Source organism: Canis aureus, chromosome 18 (genome assembly GCF_053574225.1).
Source record: "Canis aureus isolate CA01 chromosome 18, VMU_Caureus_v.1.0, whole genome shotgun sequence".
Taxonomy (NCBI): domain Eukaryota; kingdom Metazoa; phylum Chordata; class Mammalia; order Carnivora; family Canidae; genus Canis; species Canis aureus.
Genome location: NC_135628.1, coordinates 58,608,750 through 58,635,589, shown reverse-complemented (window position 1 = coordinate 58,635,589; position 26,840 = coordinate 58,608,750). Strand labels below are relative to the sequence as shown.

The window sequence follows — 26,840 nt, the reverse complement described above, 5'->3', positions numbered from 1 at the left end:
AAATCTGTGAAATACCTAGGAATAAACCTAACCAAAGAGGTAATATATCTGCACTCTGAAAACTATAAAACACTTACAAAAGAAATTGAGGAAAAACATTCCACACTCATGGATTGGAAGAACAAATATTCATAAAATGTCTATGCTGCCCAAAGCAATATACACATTCAATGCAATCCTATCAAAGTACCATCAAGATCATTCACAGAGCTGGAACAAACAATCCTAAAATTTGTATGGGACCAGAAAAGTTGCCAAATAGCATAGAGGGAGAAAAACAATGAGAGACTCTTAACTCCGAGCAACAAACTGAAGGCTGCTGGGGGTGAGATACTTAGAGAGATAGGTACTTGGGTGATGAGCATTAAGGAGGGTGCATGATGTGATGAGCACTGAGTGTTATATGCAACTAGTGAATTATTGAACACTACATCTGAAACTATTGATATACTATATGTTGGCTAATTGAACTTAAATTAAAAAAACACAACAATTTCTATAAGGAACTTGTCAAACTCAACACCCAAAAAAAACAAAGAATCCAGTCAAGATATGGGCAGAATACATGAACAGACATTTCTCCAAAGTAGACATAAAGATGATCATCAGACACATGGAAAAATACTCAACATCACTTATCATCAGGGAAATACAAATCAAAACCACAATGAGATATCACCTCACACGTTTCAGAATAGCTACAATTAAAATTACAAGAAATAAAAGGTGTTGGCCAGGATGTGGAGAAAGGGGAACCCTCCTGTACTGTGAGTGGGGATGCAAACTGGTGCAGCCACTCTGGAAAAAGTATGTAGGTCCCTTAAAAAGTTAAAAATAGAGATACCCTATGATCCAGCAATTGCACAGCTAGATATTTACCCAAAGGATACAAAAATACAAATTTAAAGATTCATATGCCCTGCAGTGTTTGTAGCAGCATTATCAACAATAGCCAAACTTTAGAAAGAGCCCATATGTCTATGACTGAAGAATGGATAAAGATATGAATATATATATGATATAGATATTCTGTATGATATGTTAATATAAAAATATGAATAAATATATATATTTCAAAGAGAATGAAGTCTTGTTATTTGCAAGGACATGGATGGAGCTAGAGTGTGTTATAAGTGAAATAAGTTAGAGAAAGACAAATGCCATAAGATTTCACTTATATGTGGAATTTAAAAACAAATAGAAGTTCATATGGAAGGGGAAAAATAGGACAGAGGGCAACAAACCTTAAGGGACACTTAAAGATAGGAAACAATCTAAAGGCTGTTTTATGGAGGCTGGTGGGGAATGGGCTAGATGGATGGTGGTTATTAGAGGGCATTTGTTATGACGAGCGCTGTGTGTTGTATGTAAATGATTAATCACTGAATTCTACTCTTGAAATCAATTTTGCCATGTATATTAACTAACTAGAATTTAAGTTTAAAATTTGAAACTAAAAATAGAATAAAATACGTGGTCTTTAACATAATCAATGAAAACATTGATTACACAATAAAAATTACAATTTTATTTTATTTTTGTAATTAAGAAATTACAAAAATTTCTGAAAGAAATTAAGAAAGACATAGTGAAATAAAACATCCTTTTCATGGATTGCTAGACTTATTCTTAAGATGGTGATACCAACCAAAGTAATCTGCAAATTCAATGCTATCTCTATCAAAATGTTAATGCATTTTTTAGAAATAGGAGGCCCACTCTAAAATTCTCATGAAATCTCAAGTGATCCCACATAGACTAAACAATATCAAAAAGGAACAAATCAGGAAAACCCACACTTCCTGATTTCAAACTTACTACATAGCTACTTCAATAAATAACAGTTTGATACTGACATAAAATCAGGTACATAAGCCAATAGAATGGATTGGAAAGCCTAGAAATAAACTCTTATATATTTAGTAAAATTATTTTTCAAGGAATCAAAGATCATTAAATGGGGAAAAGAAAATATTTTCAACAAATGTTGTTGGGAAAACTGACCTGGCCATCCACAAGGAAAATAATGAGGTTGGAACCTTAGGTAATATCATATGTCATAAATAATGCAAAATTAAGAAAAAATAGATAAAAACATAGGTAAAAAGACTTTGGATTTGATCATGTTTCTTGAAAATAACACCATAGACACAGACAACAAAAGAAAACTAGAAAAATTGGATTAAAAATATGTGCATTAATAGTGAATAACAGAGTAAATGACAACCCACAGAATTGGATAAAACATTCTCAAGTCACATACCTGATTAAGAGACTAATGTCCAGAATTTACATGTGAATGTTAAAATACAAAACAGAAACAAACAACATGATTTTTAAAAATAAGCAAGGACTTGCATGAATATTTCCCAAAGATATGTAAAAGGACAAGAGCACCTTAAAAGATGCTCAACCTCATGGTCATTGGGAAAAACACACTAAAATTAAATTAGAACCATAACCCCAAATACATTAGGATAGCTACTATCAATGACACAAAAATAACAGGTGTTGATGAGGATGTGGAGAAATTGGAACCCTGTGCACCATTGATGGAAATGCAAAATGGTACAGTTGTTGTGGAAAAGCATTCCCCAAAAATTAAACAGGGAATTACAATATGATACTACATTCCACTTTTAGCTAAATCCCATAAAATATTGAAAGCAGATTCTTGAAGATATATTTGCATACTTACATGTACTTACATGTATAGCAGCATTATATATAATAGCTAAAACATGCATACAAGTGTCCTTCTATAGACAAATGGATAAGCAGAATGTTGTGTATGCATACAATGGAATATTAGCTTCAAAATGCAGGAATTCCTGTAATATGATGAAGCATGGATGAACTTGGACAACATAATGGTAAGTGAAATGAGCTAGTCATAAAAATACAAATTCTGTATGATTTTGCTTATGATATATATATATGATTATACATGTATATATATATATATAATCAACATAAAAGAAAATGGAAAAATTAAATGCACATTAAAGTAGTACCAGTTGCAAGTTAATGATAGAAGAAAGTACAATCAAAACACTCATGAAGGGCAGCCCGGGTAGCTCGGTGGTTTAGCACCACCTTCAGCCCAGGGCCGATCCTGGAGACCCGGGACCAATCCCACATCGGGCTCCTTGCATGGAGCCTGCTTCTCCCTCTGCCTGTGTCTCTGCCTCTCTTTCTCCTTCTCTGTGTGTCTGTCATGAATAAATAAATAAAATCTTAAAAAAAAAAACACTCATGGAGAGTGATGGGGAAAAAGGTATGAAGGAAAACAATCTCAATTTTAATCTCCACAATGGTAACTTCAGATTCCATATCTGAAAGATGAAAAAATAAAAGAATATTTCACCAATTTTGGTAGATAAAAAGAATATATATATATGTATATATATGTGTATATATATATACAACATACATACACATATAACATATAAAAATGCATTTTGTAAAATGGGAAGACTACAAAAATTAACATATTTCACAGAAAATAACAATGGAGAGATTTGAGATTATTTTAAATATTGGTTAAGATTTTAATGCATACTACATTTAATAATAAAAGGATATTTCCTTTAAAGGCATGAGAAGAAAACCAGAATAGTGAAACTAAAATATTGATTAGCTTTTTTAGCTGTTTTAGCTGCATGCTTCTTAAAGTCTCAAGGGGATTTATCAACAGACATACCTTATCCTTGCCTCTAAGAGGCATATTAAAACTAGGAAATGATGTCATTTTTCTGCCTCTCTTATAAACTTTACATGGCCACAGTTCATTTGTCCATCTGATGAACCTTACCATATCATCTGATGGTGGATTCAACCAGACAAGTAGATGAAATTGGAGGAACAAAAGGGTAACTATTGTTCTTGACTTGTTCTGCTTCTGACCATGTTATTAGTTCTTGACAGTATTTCTGCAATTATTTTGCCTATCATCTACTTTTTTTTTAGAATCACAAAATGAAGATATTTATTTTGTTCTTTTACATATGACACTGTTAAAACATTTCTACTACAGCGATACTGCTCTCCAGGAGCTTACAATCTAAAACGGTCAACATTAATTGTAGACTCAGTGATTAAGGCATTATATCAAATGCAGACTTTGTATCTTTAGATGTATCTTCAGAAAGAAGCAGCTGTAGAGAGCAGGATCAAAATTAAATGACATGAACATGTAACCCCTATCCCCTCCCCTTGCAGCTCCTTAAAAGAAACCCCTTGTGGCTAGAGCCCAAGCCCAAAGCCTCACAGTCTGAAACAGAATTTCAGACAGCCATACCATAGAAGTAGTGAAGAAACTGAAACTTCTAATTCTCTGGTGGACACAGAGGGTTCTCTATTTGTTGGCAACAAGGGGCTGAGTGTTCCTCCAACAGGGACAACCCCTAGATTCTGTAATTCTGTGGATGGTACTAGTAGGCAGCCCTTTACTCAGCTTTACAGTAATTGCATCAAGACAGTTTCTCTTCTAGCAATGTTCTATGAAGGACTCAAGATAGTCCAAGAGAGCCTGTTCAAGTCACAAGTCAGCATCCACTATAATTCCATGCCCGTCCCAGCACCAAATGGAACCTTCCTCATGGAGACACACAAAACTGTTGGGCAACAGATGCTGATCTTTCCTCACCTCTTGGAGATGGTGCTGCATATCATCCAGGTGGTCATCAGCTACTTCCTCACACTCATCTTTATGACCTACAATGGGTACCTCTGCATTGCCATAGCCGCTGGGGCTGGCACAGGATACTTCTTGTTCAGCTGGAAGAAAGCAGTGGTGGTGGTCATCTACTTTTATTGAGAAAAGAAATGTACTATTCCTTTTGAAATTATTTATATAATGCACACTTACTCTAACATATTTGAAAATGGAATCTCAATTGCCAATTACTGATGAAATAATATAATGAAAAAAAAAGAAATAATATAATGAATATTATTTCTATACAATTGAATAATGTGTATTTGTAAGGCTGTGATTTTGCATAAGACAAGGGACTATATTTAACTTGAGGAAGATTATTTAGGGTAGGTAGAACACTGAAACAAATATCTTAATCATACTTATGTTTCTTTGTTTAAACTTACAATCTGTGACCTAAAATCCAAATTGTAAACTATTGAGAGAGGACAATACCCCAATATAAGGCAGAGTTAGAGAATGTTGGTCCCACTCCTGCTGAGGTAGAGCTCATCCTCAGGTTAGTTTGTTATATTAGCAATTACCATAAGAACTTGAATTTCTTTAATCTGTAAAAGGAAAAAATACATCATACTCTCTGTGATGCAGCATTCAACGTTTGCTTTAATGCTTCAAATACAGATTCAATATTATTCTGTCATCACTGTTAATGATTTTCCAAGTTAAACATGCACAAAGCTGTTTGCATTCATCTCATGCAATTGGATAGAGAAAGGCAAGAATAAACATGGAGGCTGTATGTCTCCCCATATGGTACTGACAGCATCCTCTTGTCTGTCAGGTGTCTTGGTCAGGCTATTCAGTGTGGTTTGATCATAGTCATCCTTATTCATCAAAATGCATCAGTGATTTGCGGAGCCCTCTCAAGCACCCTCATCTCCCTGCATCCTCTCAGCAAAGAACTTCAAGGTCATAATATCTTACTCACCATGCTGGTCCTTGCTTTGCTCTGATCACAAATATAGACTAGGTCAGTGGGTGCTTTTTTCACTCCAATGGACTGTTCTTAAAAGATACACAGAGCTGAGCTTTCATCTGCCAATAACGGTAGGATTTAATAGAAAGATTATTAATTGTTGCATTGTGTTCTAGACTTATTAGATATTTTTAAGGCTTCAGAATCATTTGCAATGTTGCCCACAGTTTCAGGACCCCAGAACATGTGATTGTAATAAGTTAAGTATTATAATTAGGCTTTGAATTAACACAAAAGTATAAAATGCATTTGAAACTTGAAAATTCTCCTTGAAATATTCTTGCATTGTAAGGACTTGTAAGATTTTCCCAGAAAGGGGATCTAATCCTCTTTTCCTATTTTCAAGGGCTCTTTAAATGTAACATTTACTATGTCAGAAATTTTAGAAAGTTACAAAGGTTTAAATCTCCGTTTTTAAATTGTAGTTCAAATCACATTTATATACATTTGTTCCAGAGTAGGTAACTGTTACTTCTTTAAGTGTAACCAATTTAATTTAACTTTATTTATTTTCAGAGTCTAATGGAAACTCAGCCTCTCAGCAGCAAGATAGAGGACTCAACAGTGAGTTTCAGTCAGGGACATCTCAGTGATGTGTAATTTTTCTTTATACATTTTAGTTTCCATGAAAAATTAATTTCTATGTGCATAAAGCAGATGATATTTGGGCAAATAATGAAAACCTTGTCTGCTGAATAGCAGTGACCATCTAATTCCAGGTTTCTCCTTCACACTTCACACTTATTATTACAAGAGTAATTGCAACTTGGAGAGGTATGTACTGGATAGAAACAAGATGAGATTCTCCAGAGAGATCTGAACCAGAGTTAAAATAATAAATATTTATATTTATGTTTCTACTTATTTATGCATGCATCACATATTTATCAATATTTTATTTATTAATTATATATTTTATTTATTATATATGTTTATTCGTGTAAAATTAGAATATATACACACATAAATCTGTATTTACAAGTGTTCAGACCTTCAGAGATTATCAAATTCAAATGCTTAAATATATAGATAGATACTGAAACTGGAAAACTGAGGTATCTCACATAGTAAGACAATAGTGATAGCCATCTCTTACATAGATTCTACAAAAAATAATACTGTAAGTATTAACTCTTTAAACTAACACTATGTGTTTATTCTTCTCTAACTGGTAATGTTCAAAGCACTTTCATTATTTTATATTACTTAATCATAACCACACCTGTTGTCAAAATTATTATTTTATCTTGTTTTTATGTATAGTGGACAGTGGAATAGTGGGTAGAGGAAAATCTAGATCTATAACTGTGGTTAGCTGAGATTCTGAGATCCCTACCCCATGCCACTCAGGTTTCTAAAGGGTCAGTCATGTGTGAGAACTCTGACATATCCTGTGGAATGTATGGCTCACTCCACACAGTTTAGCCTCACTGGGTAGTCCTATTCTATGGGAATGGGAGGAATTTAAAAAAAAATGGTATAGACTTTCTGCAAATTGTGTTTGTTACTTTTTAAATCCCTCTTACATAAAATATACATTCTATAATTTTGTAGGATTCCATTTGGGTTCTAAAAGCAGAGAGAGAAATTAGATTTGTATGACAAAATCCCTAAACATGGAGTTTTATTTATCTTTTCTTTCAATAATTCACTTTTTGTGTTTAAGTTATCATCTTTGCAAATTCCCAATATATGTTGATAAATGCCAATATCATATCACCTGATCTGCAGCCTGAGTTACCAAATATATTTACTCAAAGTACTTAATTCTTCATTTCCTACTAAATTCTAAACATTAGGTAATTAATCATCCCCATGTCTACACTCCATGAAACTTTCTCTGATTAGCACAATGAGTTTGGGATAAACAAACACATACTCACATACACAGTCTCAGTAAATATATATTTATTTGTTTCAGATGGAAGAATTCCATGACTGACCATTAATCCCAAAGCTCTTCTCAGTGGTATAAGTGAAACCTTATGAAAAACATGAACTGGATGGCCAATTACACTGGAGAGTCTGATTTCATCCTGGTGGGAATCTTCAGTCAATCAAATCACCCAGCTCTCCTGTGTGTGGTCATTTTTGTAGTTTTCTTGATGGCTTTAACTGGGAATGCTGTCCTGATTCTTCTGATACATTTTGATGCTCACCTCCACACTCCTATGTACTTTTTCATCAGCCAGTTGTCTCTCATGGATGTAATGTACATTTCTATCACTGTGCCCAAGATGCTCATAGACCAGATCATGGGTATAAGTAATATATCAGCCCCTGAGTGTGGAATGCAAATGTTTCTCTATGTGACACTAGCGGGTTCAGAATGTTTTCTTCTAGCCACCATGGCCTATGATCGCTATATGGCCATCTGCCATCCTCTTCATTACCCTGTCCTCATGAACCACAGATTGTGTCTTCTACTGGCATCTGGCTGCTGGTTTCTGGGATCTGTGGATGGATTTATGCTCACGCCCATCACTATGACGTTCCCTTTCTGCAGATCCCGGGAGATCCATCATTTCTTCTGTGAAGTCCCTGCTGTAATGAAGCTCTCCTGCTCAGATACCTCCCTTTATGAGACAGTCATGTACCTGTGCTGTGTCCTCATGCTCCTCATCCCTGTGACAGTCATTTCAAGCTCCTATTATTTCATCCTCCTCACCATCCACAGGATGAATTTAGCAGAGGGTCAGAAGAAGGCCTTTGCCACTTGTTCTTCCCATATGACTGTGGTCATTCTCTTCTATGGGGCTGCTGTCTATACCTACATGCTCCCCACCTCCTATCACACCTCTGAGAAGGACATGATTGTATCTGTCTTTTATACCATCCTCACTCCTGGATTAAATCCTTTAATCTACAGTCTCAGGAATAAGAATGTCATGGGAGCACTGAAGAAAATGTTGAATGTGGGACCTGTTTTTCAAGAAACTATAAAATAGAAACTTTTTATATTAATTATTTCATTCTTTTTTTCCAAACATTATAACTCCAGAATCTTTTGCCAGTGATATTTCTTAAACTTTCATCTCATAATGCCTCATATAATTTGCATACCTCTTTTAGGAATTGCTTCTGTGTACTACAAAGCTCTTTGATTAGATACCATTTGCCCATTTAAAATGAATTTTACTATCATATTGTCCTGACATTACACTTACTGACATTGATTATTACATATTCTGTAGGAGAATATACATACTTATAGAAAATACATTATGAGAATATGGAGTGGTAAAGGTTATGAGGTGGTATTAAATTGTTCTTATTTTTTAAAGTTATCTTTGATAAGATATAAAGAGAGAAACAGAGAGATTTATGGAATTATGAATCAATTTGAGAGAGAAATAAAGATTGACAGAAATTATGAAGCAAATGAGCAAAATGTTAACAGTAGACAGAGAGTATATAGGTGTTCTTTGTACTTTCTTATTTCTACTACATTTATATAAATCTGACATTAACTTCAAATAAAGAGTCAAAATATCTTTCTCCCCCAACTTTTACAAATTTTGAATTATCTGTTTGGTGGTTGTGTAAGTAACACTATCCTAAAAAACACACACTTTGGCTTTCCATCCCTAAGGTGATCCAATTATTAAATCATATTTATTGGAGCCTATCTTGTTCTACATGATCCATTCCTAAAGACATATAGTGGAAGGTAATAGTCATCACCATGTGGTAAATTTAGAATCCAGAATTGCATAGGGGACTGTGGGGAAAATGGTAATGCAGAGCAGAATGAAGACTTAGGGAAGGTTCTTTGCATGAGGTAACATCTGAGTTGGGTTTAACTACGTAATTTACTAAACAAATAGGGCACCAAATAGTCTATCCTTCATTTATTCAATAAATATTTTATGATATATTATAATAAAGATATTAGCTAAGGACTGTTAAAATATAAATAATATTTGGATGCTATTTTGAATAAATTTGAATAGTTGTAGTTGTATATTTCAATAAGTGGTAAAAAGTATGATATGCTTTGATGTTGATTTGGAAAGGCCACAGCTCATATGAACACATCAATTATACTGAGATATGTGAGTGCATTCAAGCCAAGAGGACTGAAAGAAGACCTTGGAGCTCATTTTTAAATGGTGACTAGATGTTACCCTCAGATAAGTACTGAAGTCTGAGTTGAAGGAATTTTCTCAGGGACAAGATGTCTTATACGAGGCACAACATGAGCAGAGGAGATGGTTGACCAAATGGGAACAGTACATATTCCAATGGAACCTCCTTGTTATCCTCACTTTAGATACTAATTTCTTGCCTTTCCTTAACGAGGCTAGGACTTCTAGTACTATGTTGAACAACAGTGGTGACAGTGAACATCTCTGTCCAATTCCTGACCTTATGGGAAAACCTCTCAGTTTTTCCTCATTGAGAATGATATTCACTGTGGGTTTTTCATGGATGGATTTTATGTTCCCTCTATCCCTACACTGTGGAGAGCTTTAATCAAAAAGGATGCTATATTTTATTAAATGCTTTTTCTGCATCAGTTGAGAGGATCATAGGGTGTCTGATCTTTCTTTTGCTAATGTGATGTATCACATAGATTCATTTGCAAATGTTGAACCATTTTTGCATCCCAGAAATGAATCTCATCTTGTTGTGGTGAACAATCCTTTTAATATGCTGTTGTATCCTATTGGCTAGTATCTTGGTGAGAATTTTGACACCTGTGTTCATCAGGGATATTGGCTTTTAATTCTCCTTTTTGGTGTGGTCTTTGTCTGTCTTGGGGATCAAAGTAATGGTGACCTCATAAAACAAATTTGGGAATTTTCCTTGAATTTCTAGTTGTCTTTTGAAATAACTTCAGAAATATAGGTATTAGGTCTTTAAATGTTTGGTAGAAATTTGCTGGGAAGCAATCTGGCCCTGAACTCTTGTTTGTTGGGAAATTTTTGATTACTGATTCAATTTATTCCGGATTATGGGTCTATTCAGGTTTTCTTTTTTTTTTTTCTATTCAGGTTTTCTATTTCTTACTGTTAGTTTCCAGGAAGGCAACCATTTCTTCTAGAATGCCTAATTTGTTGCCATATAGTTCCTCATAATATGTTCTTTTTTTAATAATAAATTTTTTTCTTGGTGTTCAATTTACCAACATACAGAATAACACCCAGTGCTCATCCCATCAAGTGCCCCCCTCATTGCCCATCACCCATTCGCCCCACCCCCGCCCTCCTCCCCTTCCACCACGCCTAGTTCGTTTCCCAGAGTTAGAAGTCTTCATGTTGTGTCTCCCTTTCTGATATTTCCTACCCATTTCTTCTCTCTTCCCTTCTATTCGCTTTCACTATTATTTATATTCCCCAAATGAATGAGACCATATAATGTTTGTACTTCTCTGATTGACTTATTTCACTCAGCATAATACCCTGCAGTTCCATCCATGTCGAAGCAAATGGTGGGTATTTGTCGTTTCTAATGGCTGAGGAATATTCCATTGTATACATAAACCACAACTTCTTTATCCATTCATCTTTCGATGGACACCGAGGCTGTTCCAAAGTTTGGCTATTGTGGACATTGCTGCTAGAAACATCGGGGTGCAGGTGTCCCGGCATTTCATTGCATCTGAATCATTGGGGTAAATCCCCAACAGTGCAATTCCTGGGTCGTAGGGCAGGTCTATTTTTAACTCTTCGAGGAACCTCCACACAGTTTTCCAGAGTGGCTGCACCAGTTCACATTCCCACCAACAGTGTAAGAGGGTTCCCTTTTCTCCACATCCTCTCCAACATTTGTGGTTTCCTGCCTTGTTAATTGTCGCCATTCTCAATGGTGTGAGGTGGTATCTCATTGTGGTTTTGATTTGTATTTCCCTGATGGCAAGTGATGCAGAGCATTTCCTCATGTGCTTGTTGGCCATGTCTAGGTCTTCCTCTGTGAGATTTCTGTTCATGTCTCTTGCCCATTTCATGATTGGATTGTTTGTTTCTTTGCTGTTGAGTTTAAGAAGTTCTTTATAGATCTTGGAAACTAGCCCTTTATCTGATATGTCATTTGCAAATATCTTCTCCCATTCTGTAGGCTGTCTTTGAGTTTTGTTGACTGTATCCTTTGCTGTGCAAAAGCTTCTTTCTTCATGAAGTCCCAAAAGTTCATTTTTGCTTTTGTTTCTTTTGCCTTCGTGGATGTATCCTGCAAGAAGTTACTGTGGCCAAGTTCAAAAAGGGTGTTGCCTGTGTTCTCCTCTAGGATTTTGATGGAATCTCGTCTCACGTTTAGATCTTTCATCCATTTTGAGTTTATCTTTGTGTATGGTGAAAGAGCGTGGTCTAGTTTCATTCTTCTGCATGTGGATGTCCAATTTTCCCAGCACCATTTATTGACATTTATTTATTTATTTACTGTCCCTTTTCCAGTGGATAGTCTTTCCTCCTTTATCGAATATTAGTTGACCATGAAGTTGAGAGTCCACTTCTGGGTTCTCCAGTCTGTTCCATTGATCTATGTGTCTGTTGTTGTGCCAGTACCACACTGTCTTGATAACCGCAGCTTTGGAGTACAATGTGACATCTGACATTGTGACGCTCCAAGCTATGGTTTTCTTTTATAAACTTCCCCTGGCTATTCGGAGTCTTCTCTGATTCCACACAAATCTTAAATTACTTTGTTCCAACTCTCTCAGGAAGGTCGATGGCATTTTGATAGGGATTGCATTATATGTGTAAGTTGCCCTGGGTAGCATCGACATTTTCACAATATTAATTCTTCCATCCATGAACATGGAATATTTTTCCATCTCTTTGTGTCTTCCTCAATTTCTTTCAGAAGTGTTCTATAGTTCTTAGGGTATAGATCCTTTACCTCTTTGGTTTGGTTTATTCCTAGGTATCTTATCCTTTTGGGTGCAATTGTAAATGGGATTGAATCCTTAATTTCTCTTTCTTCAGTCTCATTGTTAGTGTCTAGAAATGCCACTGACTTCTGGGCATTGATTTTGTATCCTGCCACGCTGCCAAATTGCTGTATGAGTTCTAGCAATCTTGGGGTGGAGGCTTTTGGGTTTTCTATGTAGAGTATCATGTCATCAGCGAAGTGGGAGAGTTTGACTTCTTTTTTGCCAATTTGAATGCCTTTAATGTATTTTGTTGTCTGATTGTTGAGACTAGGACTTCCAATACTATGTTGAATAGCAGTGGTGAGAGTGGACATCCCTTTCTTGTTCCTGATCTTAGGGGAAAGTCTCCCAGTGCTTCCCCATTGAGAATTATATTTGCTGTGGGCTTTTTGTAGATGGCTTTTAAGATGTTGAGGAATGTTCCCTCTATCCCTACACTCTCAAGAGTTTTGATCAGGAATGGATGCTGTATTTTGCCAAATGCTTTCTCTGCATCCAATGAGAGGATCATATGGTTCTTGTTTTTTTTCTTGCTGATATGGTGTATCACATTGATTGTTTTACGAGTGTTGAAACAGCCTTGCATCCCGGGAATAAATCCTACTAGGTCAAGGTTAATAATCTTCTTAATGTACTGCTGGATCCTATTACCTAGTATCCTGTTGAGAATTTTTGCATCCATGTTCATCAGGGATACTGGTCTATAATTCTCCTTTTTGGTGGGGTCTTTGTCTGGTTTTGGAATTAAGGTGATGCTGGCCTCATAGAACAAATTTGGAATATTCCATCTCTTTCTATCTTTCCAAACAGCTTTAGTAGAATAGGTATGGTTTCTACTTTAAACGTTTGATAGAATTCTCCTGGGAAGCCATCCGGCCCTGGACTTTTGTGTCTTGGGAGATTTTTGATGACTGCTTCAATTTCCTCCCTGGTTATTGGCCTGTTCAGGTTATCTATTTCTTCCTGTTCCAGTTTTGGTAGTTTGTGGCTTTCCAGAAATCCGTCCATTTCTTCTAGATTGCCTAATTTATTGGTGTATAGCTCTTCATAATATGTTTTTAAAACCGTTTGTATTGCCTTGTTGTTGGTCATGGTCTCTACTTTCTCATTCATGATTTTATTAATTTGAGTCTTCTCTCCTTTTTTTAAAAAGATTTACTCATTTATTTATGATAGACACAGAGAGAGAGAGAGAGGCAGAGACACAGGAGGAGGGAAAAGCAGGCTCCAAACTGGGAGCCCGGCGCAGGACTCAATCCCGGGACTCCAGGATCGCACCCTGGGCCAAAGGCAAGCACCAAACCACTGAGCCACCCAGTGATCCCCTCTCTCTTCTTTTAAATAAGGCTGGCTAATGGTTTATCTATCTTATTAATTCTTTCAAAGAACCAACTCCTGGTTCTGTTGTTCTGTTCCACAGGTCTTCTGGTCTCGATTTCGTTGAGTTCTGCTCGAACTTTAATTAACTCTCTTCTTCTGCTGGGTGTAGGATCTATTTGCTGTTTTTTCTCTAGCTCCTTTACGTGTAAGGTTAGCCTTTGTATTTGAGTTCTTTCCAGTTTTGGATGGATGCTTGTATTGCGATGTATTTCCCCCTCAGGACTGCTTTTGCTGCATCCCAAAGATTTTGAATGGTTGTATCTTCATTCTCATTAGTTTTCATGAATCTTTTTAGTTCTTCCTTAATTTCCTGTTTGACCCTTTCATCTTTTAGCAGGATGGTCCTTAACCTCCACATGTTTGAGGTCCTTCCAAACTTCTTGTTGTGATTTAGTTCTAATTTCAAGGCATTATGGTCTGAGAATATGCAGGGGATGATCCGCATTTTTGGTATTGGTTCAGACCTGATTTGTGACCCAGTATGTGGTATATTCTGGAGAAAGTTCCATGTGCTCTTGAGAAGAATTTATTTTCCGTTACGTTTGGACATAAAGTTCTGTAGATATCTGTGAAATCCATCTGGTCCAGTGTTTCAATTAAAGCTCTTGTTTCTTTGGATATGTTGTGCTTAGAATACCTGTCGATTGTAGAAAGTGTTAGATTGAAGTCACCAAGTATAAGTGTATTATTATCTAAGTATGTCTTAACTATGGTTATTAATTGATTGATATATTTGGCAGCTCCCACATTCGGGGCATATATATTGAGGATTGTTAAGTCCTCTTGTTGGATAGATCCTTTAAATATGATATAGTGTCCCTCTTCATCTCTCACTACAGTCTTTGGGGTAAATTTTAGTTTATTTGATATAAGGATGTCTACTGCTTTCTTTTGAGGACCATTTGAATGGTAAATGATTGTCCAACCTTTTATTTTCAGGCTGTAGCTGTCCTTATGTCTAAAATGAGTCGTTTGTAGACAGCAAATACATGGGTCCTGCTTTTTATCCAGTCTGAAACTCTGCGCTTTTTGACGGGGTCTTTAAGCCCGTTCATGTTCAGAGCTACTATTGAAAGATATGAGTTTAGTGTCATCATGATATCTATTCAGTCCATTTTTGTGGATTGTTCCATTGGACTTCTTCTTTAAGAGGAATCTTAAGTGTCTCCCCTAAAATTTCTTGCAGAGCTGGTTTGGTGGTCACATATTCTTTCATTTCCTGCCTGTCCTGGAAGCTCTTTATGTCTCCTTCTAATCTGAATGAGAGCCTTGCTGGATAAAGTATTCTTGGCTGCATGTTTTTCTCATTTAGGACCCTGAATATATCCTGCCAGCCCTTTCTCGCCTGCCAGGTCTCTGTGGAGAGGTCTGGTGTTAATCTGATATTTCTCCCTGTATAAGTTGGGGATCTCTTGTCTCCTGCTGCTTTAAGGATCTTCTCTTTATCTTTGGAATTTGCAAGCTTAACTATTAAATGTCGAGGTGTTGAACGGTTTTTATTGATTTTGGGGGGGGGGGATCTCTCTATTTCCTGGATCTGAATGTCTGTTTCCCTTCCCAGATTAGAAAAGTTTTCAGCTATGATTTGTTCAAATATACATCCTCTGGATCTCTGTCCCTTTTGGTGCCCTCGGGAACCCTAATTAAATGTAGATTTTTTTCTTCAGGCTGTCACTTATTTCCTTTAATCTATTCTCATGATCTTTTAATTTTCTCCTTTTTCCTCAGTTTCCCTCTTTGCCATCAACTTGTCTTTTATGTCACTCACTCTTTCTTCTACCTCGTTAACCCTCATCGTTAGGACCTCTACTTTGGATTGCATCTCATTTAATTGATTTTTAATTTCTGCCTGATTAGATCTAAATTCTGCAGTCATGAAGCCTTTTGAATCCTTTATGTTTTTTTCTAGAACCAACAGTAGCTGTATAATAGTGCTTCTAAATTGGCTTTCTGACATTGAATTGTAATCCAAAGTTTGTTACTCTGTGGGAGATAGGAGTGTTTCTGATTTTTTTCTTTTGAGGTGAGGTTTTCCTTTTAGTCATTTTGCTGAGTGCAGAGTGGCCAAAAACACGTTGTATTGGGAAAAGGAGAAAAAGAGAGAACAGAAAGAAGAAAATAAAAAGAAAAAAAGAAAAAAGAAAAATGAAAAAGAAAGAAAATAAAGAGAAGAAAAGAAAAAAAGACGAAAAAAGGGCGGGGAAGCAAACAAATCAAAAAACAAACAAAAGAAAAAACGAGGTGGAGTATCCTCTGATGGTGTATACTGTAAATCTCTGGAGTTCCCCCTGGAACTTTCCAGTGCTGCTTGGTCAATAATTTGTTTTTCCCCTGTCCGTCTAGCTGGTCTTCTGGGGGAGGGGCCTGCTGTGCTGATTTTCAGGTGTTAGCACTTGGGGGAGCTGCTCTGCCCCCTGCCTGTTGCAGGGCTCAGTGGGGGTTGTTTACCCCATGAGGCCACAGGAGGAACAAACCCCAGTGGCAGCGCCAGCTCTGGAGCCCTGGAGTCAGCCCCCGCAGTAACTAAGGAGCTCTCTGTCTGCAGGGCCTGGAGGCTCCGGGCTGGGCCTCTGATCTGCTCAGCTCCAGGAAGGAGCGTCCTTGGGGTCCTGGGCCCTCCCGGCCTCTGCCCGTCCCGGGGGAGGCTGGATCCTGGGCTGTGTCCTGGCGCCCTGTGCTCCCGGGCCTGCTCTGTTTGTTCGATTTGCGCTCCCGCCCCAGCAGCCCCCTCCTCGGAGCCGCCCCCGAGTCCTCCGAGCTGCTCCCGCTCCGCAGCCCCCTCCGCGGAGCCGCCCCCGAGCTCCCCGAGCTGCTCCCGCCCCGCAGCCCCCTCCGCGGAGCCGCCCCCGAGCTCCCCGAGCTGCTCCCGCCCCGCAGCCCCCTCCGTGGAGCCGCCCCCGAGCCCCCCGAGCTGCTCCCGCCCCGCAGCCCCCTCCGCGGAGCCGCCCCCGAGCTCCCCGAGCTGCTCCCGCCCCGCAGCCCCCTCCGCGGAGCCGCCCCCGAGCCCCCCGAGCTGCTCCGGGTCCCGCCGCCCGCGCTGCAGCCCTTAGGGAGCTCGGCGCACTCTCCCGGGGCGCAGGTGTCTGTCAGTGTCCCCGGGAGCCCCAGGGCATCCCCGCCCTCCTGGGTCCTGCTCCACCTCCCCGCGAGCCCCTTTCCGCCCGGGAAGGTCGGTGCAGCTCCTGCTCCTCCGGGACGGGGCTCTCCTGTCCTGGGGACACTCGCCCCGGCCTCAGCCCGGCTCCTCGCGGGGCCCCTCCCTCTCGGAGGGCTTTTGTATCTTTATTTCTTTTTCCCCGTCTTCTTACCTTGATAGACGCGCGAACTCTTCTCACTGTAGCATTCCAGCTGGTCTCTCTTTAAATCTCAGGCTGAATTCGTAGATTTTCAGGATGATTTTAAGGTTATCTAGGTAATTTGGTGGGGACAGGTGATTGGGGACCCTACTCTTCAGCCATCTTGCCCCACCTCTGACCAAATGGAATCATTTAAAAAAATAAAATAAAATAAAATAAAATAAAATAAAATAAAATAAAAATAAAATGATACACCATCTTAAATTTATTAGTATATCTTCAATAATCACCACAGAAAATAGCAAGTGTTGTTGAGGAAGTGGAGAATTTGGAACTCTTGCTTATCATTGGTAGGAATGTAAACTGGCATAACCATTCAGGAAAACACATGAAACATCATCAAAAATTTAAACATAGCTTTGTCATATAAATTTGAATTCTAATTCTGGATAAATGTCCAAAAGTTTTGACAGTATGCTTTATATATAAATTTTATATTATATATGTATATATATTGGAGTTCGATCTGTCAACATATAACACCCAGTGCTCATCCCGTCAATGCCCCCCCTCAGTGCCCATTACCCAGTCAACCCATCCCCCACACCCACCTGCCCTTATACTACCCCTTGACAGTATGCTTTCAAAGAGGTATTTGTACATCCATGTTCATAATAGCATTATTCAGTTACTGAAAAATATATGAAACATATGTGTCCATTGAATGGACTTATAAGCAAAACTATAATGTATACAATGGAATATTAGTCTTAAAAATGAACAACTGAAATATGTTACAACATGGATGAACATTGAGGACATTATGCAAAATGTAAAAAGCCAGTCACACAAATCATGCAGACTAGTATGGTTCCAGTTGTATAAGGTACTTAAGGAAGTCAAAATCAAGAAGTAAAGTAGAATGGTGGTTTCCCGGATGTGTAGGGCATGGTGGAATAATGAGTTGTTTAATGGGTATGGAATTTCTGTTTTTCAAGTTGAAAGAAGTTTTGGAGATTGATGGTGGTGATGATTGCACAATATGAATGCACTTAATACCATTGAACTGTACACTGAAAAATGGCTGAGATGGCAAATTTTATATTATGCGTGTTTTTGCACAAAAAGGGAAAATTGGAAAAATTAAATTGAACATTAAAGCAATTTATTTTGCCAGTTAACTATAGGAGAAAAGGTATAATCGATAATCTAAGAAACAAAGCAAATGAACAAAGGGGGGAAAAAGAGACAGAGGCAAACAAAGAAACAGACACTTAACTACAGAGAACAAATTGATAGTCACCAAAGAGGAAGTGAATGTGGGGATGGGTAAAATAGGTGATGAGAATTAAGTGAATAAGGGGTGCATTTGCTATGATGAGCGCCAGGTATTGTATGGAAGTATTGAATCACTATATTGTCGACTTGAAACTACTATTGCAATGTAGATTAACTAACTGGAATTTAAATAGAAACTTAAAAATATTTTTAAAAAGATTAAGAAATGAGTCAATCAGAGAAGGACAAACATTATATGTTCTCATTCATTTGGAGAATATAAATAATAGTGAAAAGGAATAGAAGGGAAGGGAGAAGAAATGGGTAGGAAATATCAGAAAGGGAGACACAGCATGAAGACTTCTAACTCTGGGAAACGAACTAGGGGTGGTGGAAGGGGAGGAGGGCGGGGGGTGGGGGTGAATGGGTGACGGGCACTGAGGGGGGCACTTGACGGGATGAGCACTGGGTGTTATTCTGTATGTTGGCAAATTGAACACCAATAAAAAATAAATTTATTATTAAAAAAAATATTGAGAAGAGATGTGAAAAACTCCAACTTATTCTCTACTGCAGTACTGATTAGTGTTGTTATTACATAAATTGAACCTAGTTTCATACTTTATACTCATGAAGATAATAATGAAAAATTTTACAAATTTTATTGAAGACTAAAAGTTTAGTGAAGATATATATATATACAAATATGTGAAAATATATTTTGTAGTCTATATTTTGTAGACTAATATATTTCACAGATAGAAATTTATTAGCAATGATGAAATCTGAAGCCATTGTTAATATTGGTAAAGACTTTGATTCACATTACATTTAATAATTTTAAGGGCATAAAAAATGCCACTGCAATATCTATTAGCATATTTAGATGTATTAATTGCATGATTCTTCAAAGTCCCAAGCGGATTTATCAACAGAATCTTTTATCCACTCCTCTAAGCAGCAGAGTAAAACTGAGGATGATGTCACTTTGCCACTTTTCTTTATACACTTTATACACTTAACCCAGTGTATTGGTAACTTCATTTACCAATATAGAAGAGGTGCGTAGTGTCTTCTGATGATGGATTCAACCTGAAAGGTGGGCAGAACTGCAGGAGAAAAACAGTGGCTATGGTCCTTGACTTGTTCTGTTCTAGTCTTTCTATTAGTTCTTGACAATATTTTCTCTGTTTTCTCTATTATTCTTAATGAGAACATAGATGCAGATTTCCTTCTGAAATTTAAAACACTTGTGTACTCAATTGCATTCTATTACACTAGAAAGTGGGTTTGAGATTTCCAATTATTGATAGAAGAAAACAGAATACATTTTTCCTATATTGTTGGATTATTTTTTTCCCAGAAAGTTAAATTTTGCAGAAGAATAACTGGTTTCAATTTGAAGAGAATTAATTCTGGTAGTTAGAACACTAAAACAAATACCTTGACTATATTTATGTTTTTCTGCTTAAACTTATAACATGTTGTCTAAAACTCAAATTATAAATTGTTTTTTTTATTTTTATTTTTATTTTTTTATTTTTATTTATTTTTTTATTTTTTTAATAATAAATTTGTTTTTTATTGGTGTTCAATTTGCCAACATACAGAATAACACCCTGTGCTCATCCCGTCAAGTGCCCCCCTCAGTGCCCGTCACCCATTCACGCCCACCCCCCGCCCTCCTCCCCTTCCACCACCCCTAGTTCATTTCCCAGAGTTAGAAGGCTTTATGTTCTGTCTCCCTTTCTGATATTTCCCACACATTTCTTCTCCTTTCCCTTCTATTCCCTTTCACTATTATTTATATTCCCCAAATGAATGAGAACATATAATGTTTGTCCTTCTCCAATTGACTTATTTCACTCAGCATAATTGCATGACTTTATTTATCTATTTATCTATTTATTTATTTATTTATTTATTTATTTGTTTATTTATTTGTTTGTTTATCTTATTTCATCTTTTTACAGTTTTTTTTTTAAATCAGGCTCCTAGGGAATATAGCTAATATCACACAACTAAGCTGAAGATGACTTTGTCTCAGACCAGTAGTGGGATCTACAGCTTGTAACTCTTAGACACGATACTCCCTTAACAATTTATATATCTTCAAATTATAAATCTTCAAATTATAAATCTTCAAATTATAAATTAGTCATCCCCCAACTTAAATAGTAAACTGTTTTCATGAAACTCAACAACTTGGATACAAAGGAGTAAGAACCAATAATCAGGAAAGCTCCCTTGATGGTACAGACTGCACTTCCTCTGTCAGATGCTCTGAGTAGACTGTTCAGTGTGGCTTGATCACAATCACCGCCACTTATTAAAGTACATCAATGACTTTACCAGCAAACCCAGACACCCTCCTGCTTTTCATTTATTCATTCAGCAAACTGTGAATCTTTAGTGTGATTCACTAATTGAAATTAATCTCTTAAAATCTAAATAACAGAAGAAAAACTTTGAATTTACATGTCTCTATTATTTACCAGATAAGACTTTGTTTTGTTTTCCCAAATATAATCACTTTAATGCACATAGCAATTAATTTCTCATTTAAACTGATATGCTGAGAAGAAAATGAGGCAACACTGGGATGTTTGTAACTCCAATCCATTTTTTATTCTCTATCTTGCTTTTCAGTGGTTATGCCTAAGTTACATGTTGAAAAATATAAAGAAGAATTAAACTTGGCTACTTGTAAGGAGGAGGTAGTCATTCTATTAAGAAAAATATATATAAATCTCATTTAAAGTATAATTGTATTTATTTTATTTATTTTTTTAAAGTATAATTTTAAAACAGCTACAAAGTACTACAAAAAGCAATACACACAGAATACATATGGCCTTTATTAAGACAAACAATAAAAATTTCTTCTATATTTTCTCTTACAGACATTATGATCTTTGTAACTTTTTAATTTTCTGACATTAAATATTTTTATTTTATTTTAAAAAATATTTTATGTATTTATTTGAGAGAGAAACAGTGAGCAAAAAGAGAAAGCACAAGCCATGGGGAGAGGGAGAGGGAGAAGCAGATTCCCCACTGAGCAGGGAGCCCGGGGTGAGGTTCAATCCCATGACCCTGAGATCATGAACTGAGCCAAAGATATATGCTTAACAAACTGAGTCACAAAGATGGTCCTGTTTTATTTTTTAAAGATTTCATTTATTTATTTTAAGAAAGAAGGAGTGTGAGTAGGGAGAGGGACAGAAAGAATCTCAAGCAGATTTCATGCTAAGTGCAGAGCCCCATGTGGGGTTCAATCTCATGATCCTGAAATCATGACCTGAGTTGAAATCAAGAGTCAAACGCTCAACTGACTGAACTACCCAGGCATCCCTTATTTTTTTTAATGCTAAAATTTAAAAGCCCTTGCCAATAATCCTATACTCTAGAATGCTGAAGGAGTAGGTAACACTGCAAACGATTTAGACATCTTAATATAAATATTCAGTACTTAATACAAATATCCAACAAATGTGGATCTCACTGCAAAATAAAATTATCTTTTTATCAAATACTACTTTCATTAGCAGATGGAAGCTGATCTTAGTGAACCATTTAAAAACAGTAAAATAAACTAAAACACACCTACTGACATAGTCTATAAGTATGAGCATAGTCTATAGTCTTCTCAGCATATCAGTTTCCATGAGAAATTAATTGCTATATATGTAATATATATGCTTACATATATTACAACAGATACATATATATTACAACTGATATATTTATTTATATATACATAAATGTATATCACCTATTCACTTATGTATTTATTTAATTATATATATATTTGTATGGAATAAGCATAAATAAAAATAAACATACACAGTTATTCAAGTTGTTTGGGACTACAGAAATTGTGAAGTCTAAATTTTAAATATATGAATATATAAATATATGAATAGATGCTAAACCATATGAAGTAATGCATCTTGCACCATAAGACAATAATGGTCACAGCTATTTTTACATAGATCCTACCCAATAACTAAACATTGGTATGAACACTTTAGACTAAAGTATACATGTTTATCAGTAACTAGTAATGTTCTAATCACTTTTGTTATTTTCCCTCAATCCTTACTACAGCTGAGCTAAAAAATTGTTTATCTTGGTTTTACACAGAGTGGACAGAGAAACAGTGAGTAAAGAGCAGGGGGATTGGGTCTATGGTTGCATTTGGGCTGAGATTCTAAACATCTCACCTAAAGTCCCATAGGTCTCCAAAAGTTCATTCATGTGTGAGAAACCTGACTTTTTCTTGGTTGGGTGCATTCCTCACTCTACAAAACCACAAAAACTTCACAGGAAAGCTTGCTTCTCTGGGTAAAAGAATCTCTAATATTTGATATTATGTATAATTTAGTTTCAAAATCTTTCTTACCTGGAATAAACCTCTAAGAATTTTAAAAATATTCTTGTTGGTAAACAAAGCATTGATGTTAAATCAATTTAGACTTGTATAATGAAAACTGTAGAATTATATTGTTTATCTATTTTTCAATAATTCAATGATTTGACTTGTTGGCTTAAGTTTGTCAGGTTTAATCTGATTGGTAGTGAAATGAAAAAAGAGGCCAGGCAAAAGTTGGAAGAAACAGGCTTTTAATGGGACGCGCTCTTGGGCAAGGTTCCAAGGCCCTGCAAAGGAGTGAAGCTGGGAAAGTCTCAGGGCCAGGAAGTCACGTGCAGGGGAGTACAAGTGGGCTTTTTTAAGGGGGAGGGGTAAGGGTTGTGTGTCTGTATGGGGTGATAGGTATTAAGGCATGTTACTGGCGGAATTGGTATGGGGCGATAACTGCTTATGCCCTTATATGGGGTCTGATACGGTTCAGATTTCCTGCATAGGTCCTGTCTTCCCCTGATAATATGTCCTTGGGAAGTCTGCTGGTGGTGGGAAAGTTCTGAGGCAGGGATAACAAGATAGAGGATCCACTGCCATTTTGTTGGTGCCTCCTGATCCCCCTTGATCCCGCTAGCCCAACAAAGTTTACCTTTTGTAAATTCCCAATATATGTTTATGTATGACACTGTCTGTTATGAGGAAATGTCATGACCTGAATTGTGTCAACTTCAATATTAATAACCAATTATTCTGACCCACAGTTGTAATTTTTTAGTTTTATGATAGATTCACAATAAGTTCTGATTAATAATCCTCAATCTATAGGCCCATAGGACTTTCTCTTTTTTACACAAGTAGGTGTGCACAAACACAAAATTCTCAGTATTTCTTAAATCATTTCAGGTATTTGTATTCCATGAGTGATCCATTGCCTGCAAAGCTTTCACTGGTGAACTTGAGGTCTAGATGAACTGGGCTTAGATGAACCCTCATGGACAACAAAACTTGGATGATCAATGACGGTGGACAATCTGATTTCATCCTGGTGGGAATTTTCAGTCAGTCAAAACACCCAACTTTTCTCTGTGTGATCATTTTTATTGTTTTCTTGTTGGTATTGTCTGGAAACTCTCTCCTGATATTTCTGATATACTCTGATGCTCACCTCCACACTCCCATGTATTTTTTCATCAGCCAGTTGTCTCTCATGGATGTAATGTACATTTCCATCACTGTACCCAAAATGCTTATGAACCAGGTTTTGAGTATGAATAAGATCTCAACCCTAGAATGTGGGATGCAAATGTTTCTCTATGTAACACTAGGAGGTTCAGAATGTTTTCTTCTAGCCACCATGGCTTATGATCGCTATGTAGCCATCTGCCATCCTCTTCATTACCCTGTCCTCATGAACCATAGATTGTGTCTTCTACTGGCATCTGGCTGCTGGTTTCTGGGATCTGTGGATGGATTCATGCTCACGTCCATCACCATGACCTTCCCCTTCTGCAGAACTCGAGAGATCCATCATTTCTTCTGTGAAGTCCCTGCCATAGTGAAGCTTTCTTGCTCAGATACTTCCCTCTATGAGACAGTCATGTACCTGTGCTGTGTCCTCATGCTTCTTGTCCCTGTAGCAGTCATTTCAAGCTCTTATTCTTTCATCCTTTTCACCATTCACAGGATAAACTCAGCAAAAAGCCAGAAATCCTTTGCCACGTGTTCCTCCCATATGACGGTGGTCATTCTCTTTTATGCGGCTGGAGTCTACAACTATATGCTTCCCAGTTTTTACCACACCCCTGAAAAAGACATAATGGTGTCTGTCTTTTATACCATACTTACTCCATTGCTAAACCCTTTAATCTATAGTCTGAGGAATAAAGATGTCACAGAAGCTTTAAAGAAAATGGTGAATGTAGGACCTGTCTTTCAAGAAATTATAAAATAGAAAATTAATATTTTATTCTGTTTTTTCTTCTCTCTACACATTGGAACTTAGGAATCTTATGCCAATGATTCTTTAGGGAATATCTTAGTACATAAATAAATTTCTTGGGACCTCATACCATGGTATCTTATATCATATTCACAACTACTTAACGAATTTCTCTAATGTACTACAATTATCTTTGATTCTAAATCTCCATTCAAAATGTATTGTACTATGCTAATATTTTGAGGTAAAATTAAAGTTTATAACTGTACTCTTATTATATAGAAGAATACTTACATTAAATATATAATGAATTATTTACAGGATAAAGATCATTTGGAGGTAAGAAATTTTCTCAAATAAAAGAGAGAAAAGGAGATAGAGACGGAGAGATAAAGGGAGGGAAGGCAGAAGGGAGAGAGAGAGAAATTCAGATTGACAGAAAAGTGATAAAGCAGAGTAGGTACAGTGTTAACAACAAAGAGTCTAGGTAAAGGGTATAGGATGTTCTTTGTACCACTCTTATTCATGCTTCATTTCCACAAATTAAATTAAGTCCAAGTAAATAGATAAGATAGTCTTTCTGTCACACATGCTTTTTTTAGGATTTTTAGTCTTAGTTTTTTTTTTTCATACTCTAAAGTGATGCAAAAAGCCTTCAGAGAACAAAAGCTACATAGAGTAACCTGAAGCAGTTTACACTGAGCTTGGCCCCCTGACAGTATGCCTAGGTAAAGACAGCTTACAATCAGTGGAACCAGCTCCTCCCACAGACAAACAGCAACATCTGTTGAACCAAGTTTATGGATCACTAAAAAGCTTATGCACTATGGGAAAATAGTGTATAGAATTTGAGGGGTTTTTTATGAGGTTTTAGTTTGTCATTTAAAATTTTTCTTTTTCTTTTTTGCTTTTCAACTAGTTTCTCATTTTATCAATTCTTTGTTTTTAAATCTTTTTAAATTTTCATTCTTACGTTTATATTTATAGGCATTCTTCATTTTTGGCTTCTTTTCATTGAGATATATCTGTATCTATCTATATATAGATATATATCTATATCTATCTATATATATCTATATATTTATATCTATCTATCTATCTATCTATCTATCTATCTATATTTCATTTCCTTTCTTTACAATTTTGGGATTTAATGTCTTCTATCAAACAAACCAAAATACATCTAGCACCAAATGACTCCCCTGTTTTATCCATGTGTAAGAATAAATTATATCTTTTTTCCCTTTTTAAAATTTTTCTTTTTTGGTTTCTGATCCCTTTGGATTTGTCTAGTGTGTATTTTGCTGAGGTCATGGATGATATTTTTTTTATTTTGTTCTCTCATTCATCTATTCTTTGGAGAAAAAGACTAGAATAAGACATTCAGAGCAAAAGAAAGAACAAGAGGTAATATGGTATATTATGTATCTAATCAATATAGATATAAGTAAAATGACAGAAATTGAATTCAGAATAATGATTACAAACCCTGATTTTAAAAAAAGGAAAAAAAAGACACTAGGGAATACCTTAGTACATAAATAAAATCTTGGGATCTCTGGGTGGCTCAGCAGTTTGATGCCTGCCTTTAGCTCAGGTTGTGATCCTGGAGACCCAGGATCGAGTCCTACATCGGGTTCCCTGCATGGAGCCTGCTTCTCCCTCTGCCTGTCTCTCTCTCTCTCTGCGTCTGTCATGAATAAATAAAATCTTTTAAAAAAACAAATAAAATCTAATCAAGTCAAAATTAAAAATACTTTAAATGAGGTGCAATCTAAAATGGATATTCTAACAGATTGAGTAAATGAGGCAGAAGAGAGAGTCAGTGACATAGAAGACAAAATTATGGATAGGAAAGAAGCTGATGAAAAGAGAGGAAAACAACCAATGGACCATGAGGGGTCAAGAGATCAGAGATGCCATAAAGCAAAACAATATTAGAATTATTGGAATCCTAGAGGAAGAAGAAAGAGATAGAGGGATAGAAGGTATATTTGAGCAAATCGTAGTT

General features: G+C 36.5%; 2 protein-coding genes and 1 long non-coding RNA gene across 5 annotated transcripts in view; all 3 read left to right on the top strand.

The window, feature by feature from the left end:
* The first annotated feature begins 4,752 nt into the window (after positions 1 to 4,752).
* Positions 4,753 to 26,840, top strand: part of LOC144289145 (uncharacterized) — a 36,766-nt gene continuing 14,678 nt past the window's right edge. Inside the window, exons 1-2 of one of the 3 annotated variants that reach the window (XR_013357178.1) lie at positions 4,753 to 4,829; positions 6,213 to 6,260. This is a non-coding gene — a long non-coding RNA (uncharacterized LOC144289145). The other 2 variants (XR_013357179.1, XR_013357180.1) reach the window with 2 other exon arrangements.
* Positions 7,624 to 8,736, top strand: LOC144289144 (olfactory receptor 2T29-like). The gene has a single exon (XM_077857412.1). It carries the CDS (start codon positions 7,682 to 7,684, stop codon positions 8,642 to 8,644), a length of 963 nt encoding a protein of 320 aa, XP_077713538.1. The 5' UTR covers positions 7,624 to 7,681; the 3' UTR covers positions 8,645 to 8,736.
* LOC144288393 (olfactory receptor 2T29-like) lies at positions 23,882 to 24,841 on the top strand. The gene has a single exon (XM_077855902.1). The coding sequence runs from the start codon at positions 23,882 to 23,884 to the stop codon at positions 24,839 to 24,841; it is 960 nt and encodes a 319-aa protein (XP_077712028.1).

Bases quoted from the DNA above. Each gene is read 5' to 3' on its own strand.
- LOC144289144 (XM_077857412.1), top strand. From the start codon at position 7,682: ATGAAAAACATGAACTGGATGGCCAATTACACTGGAGAGTCTGATTTC.
- LOC144288393 (XM_077855902.1), top strand. From the start codon at position 23,882: ATGGACAACAAAACTTGGATGATCAATGACGGTGGACAATCTGATTTC.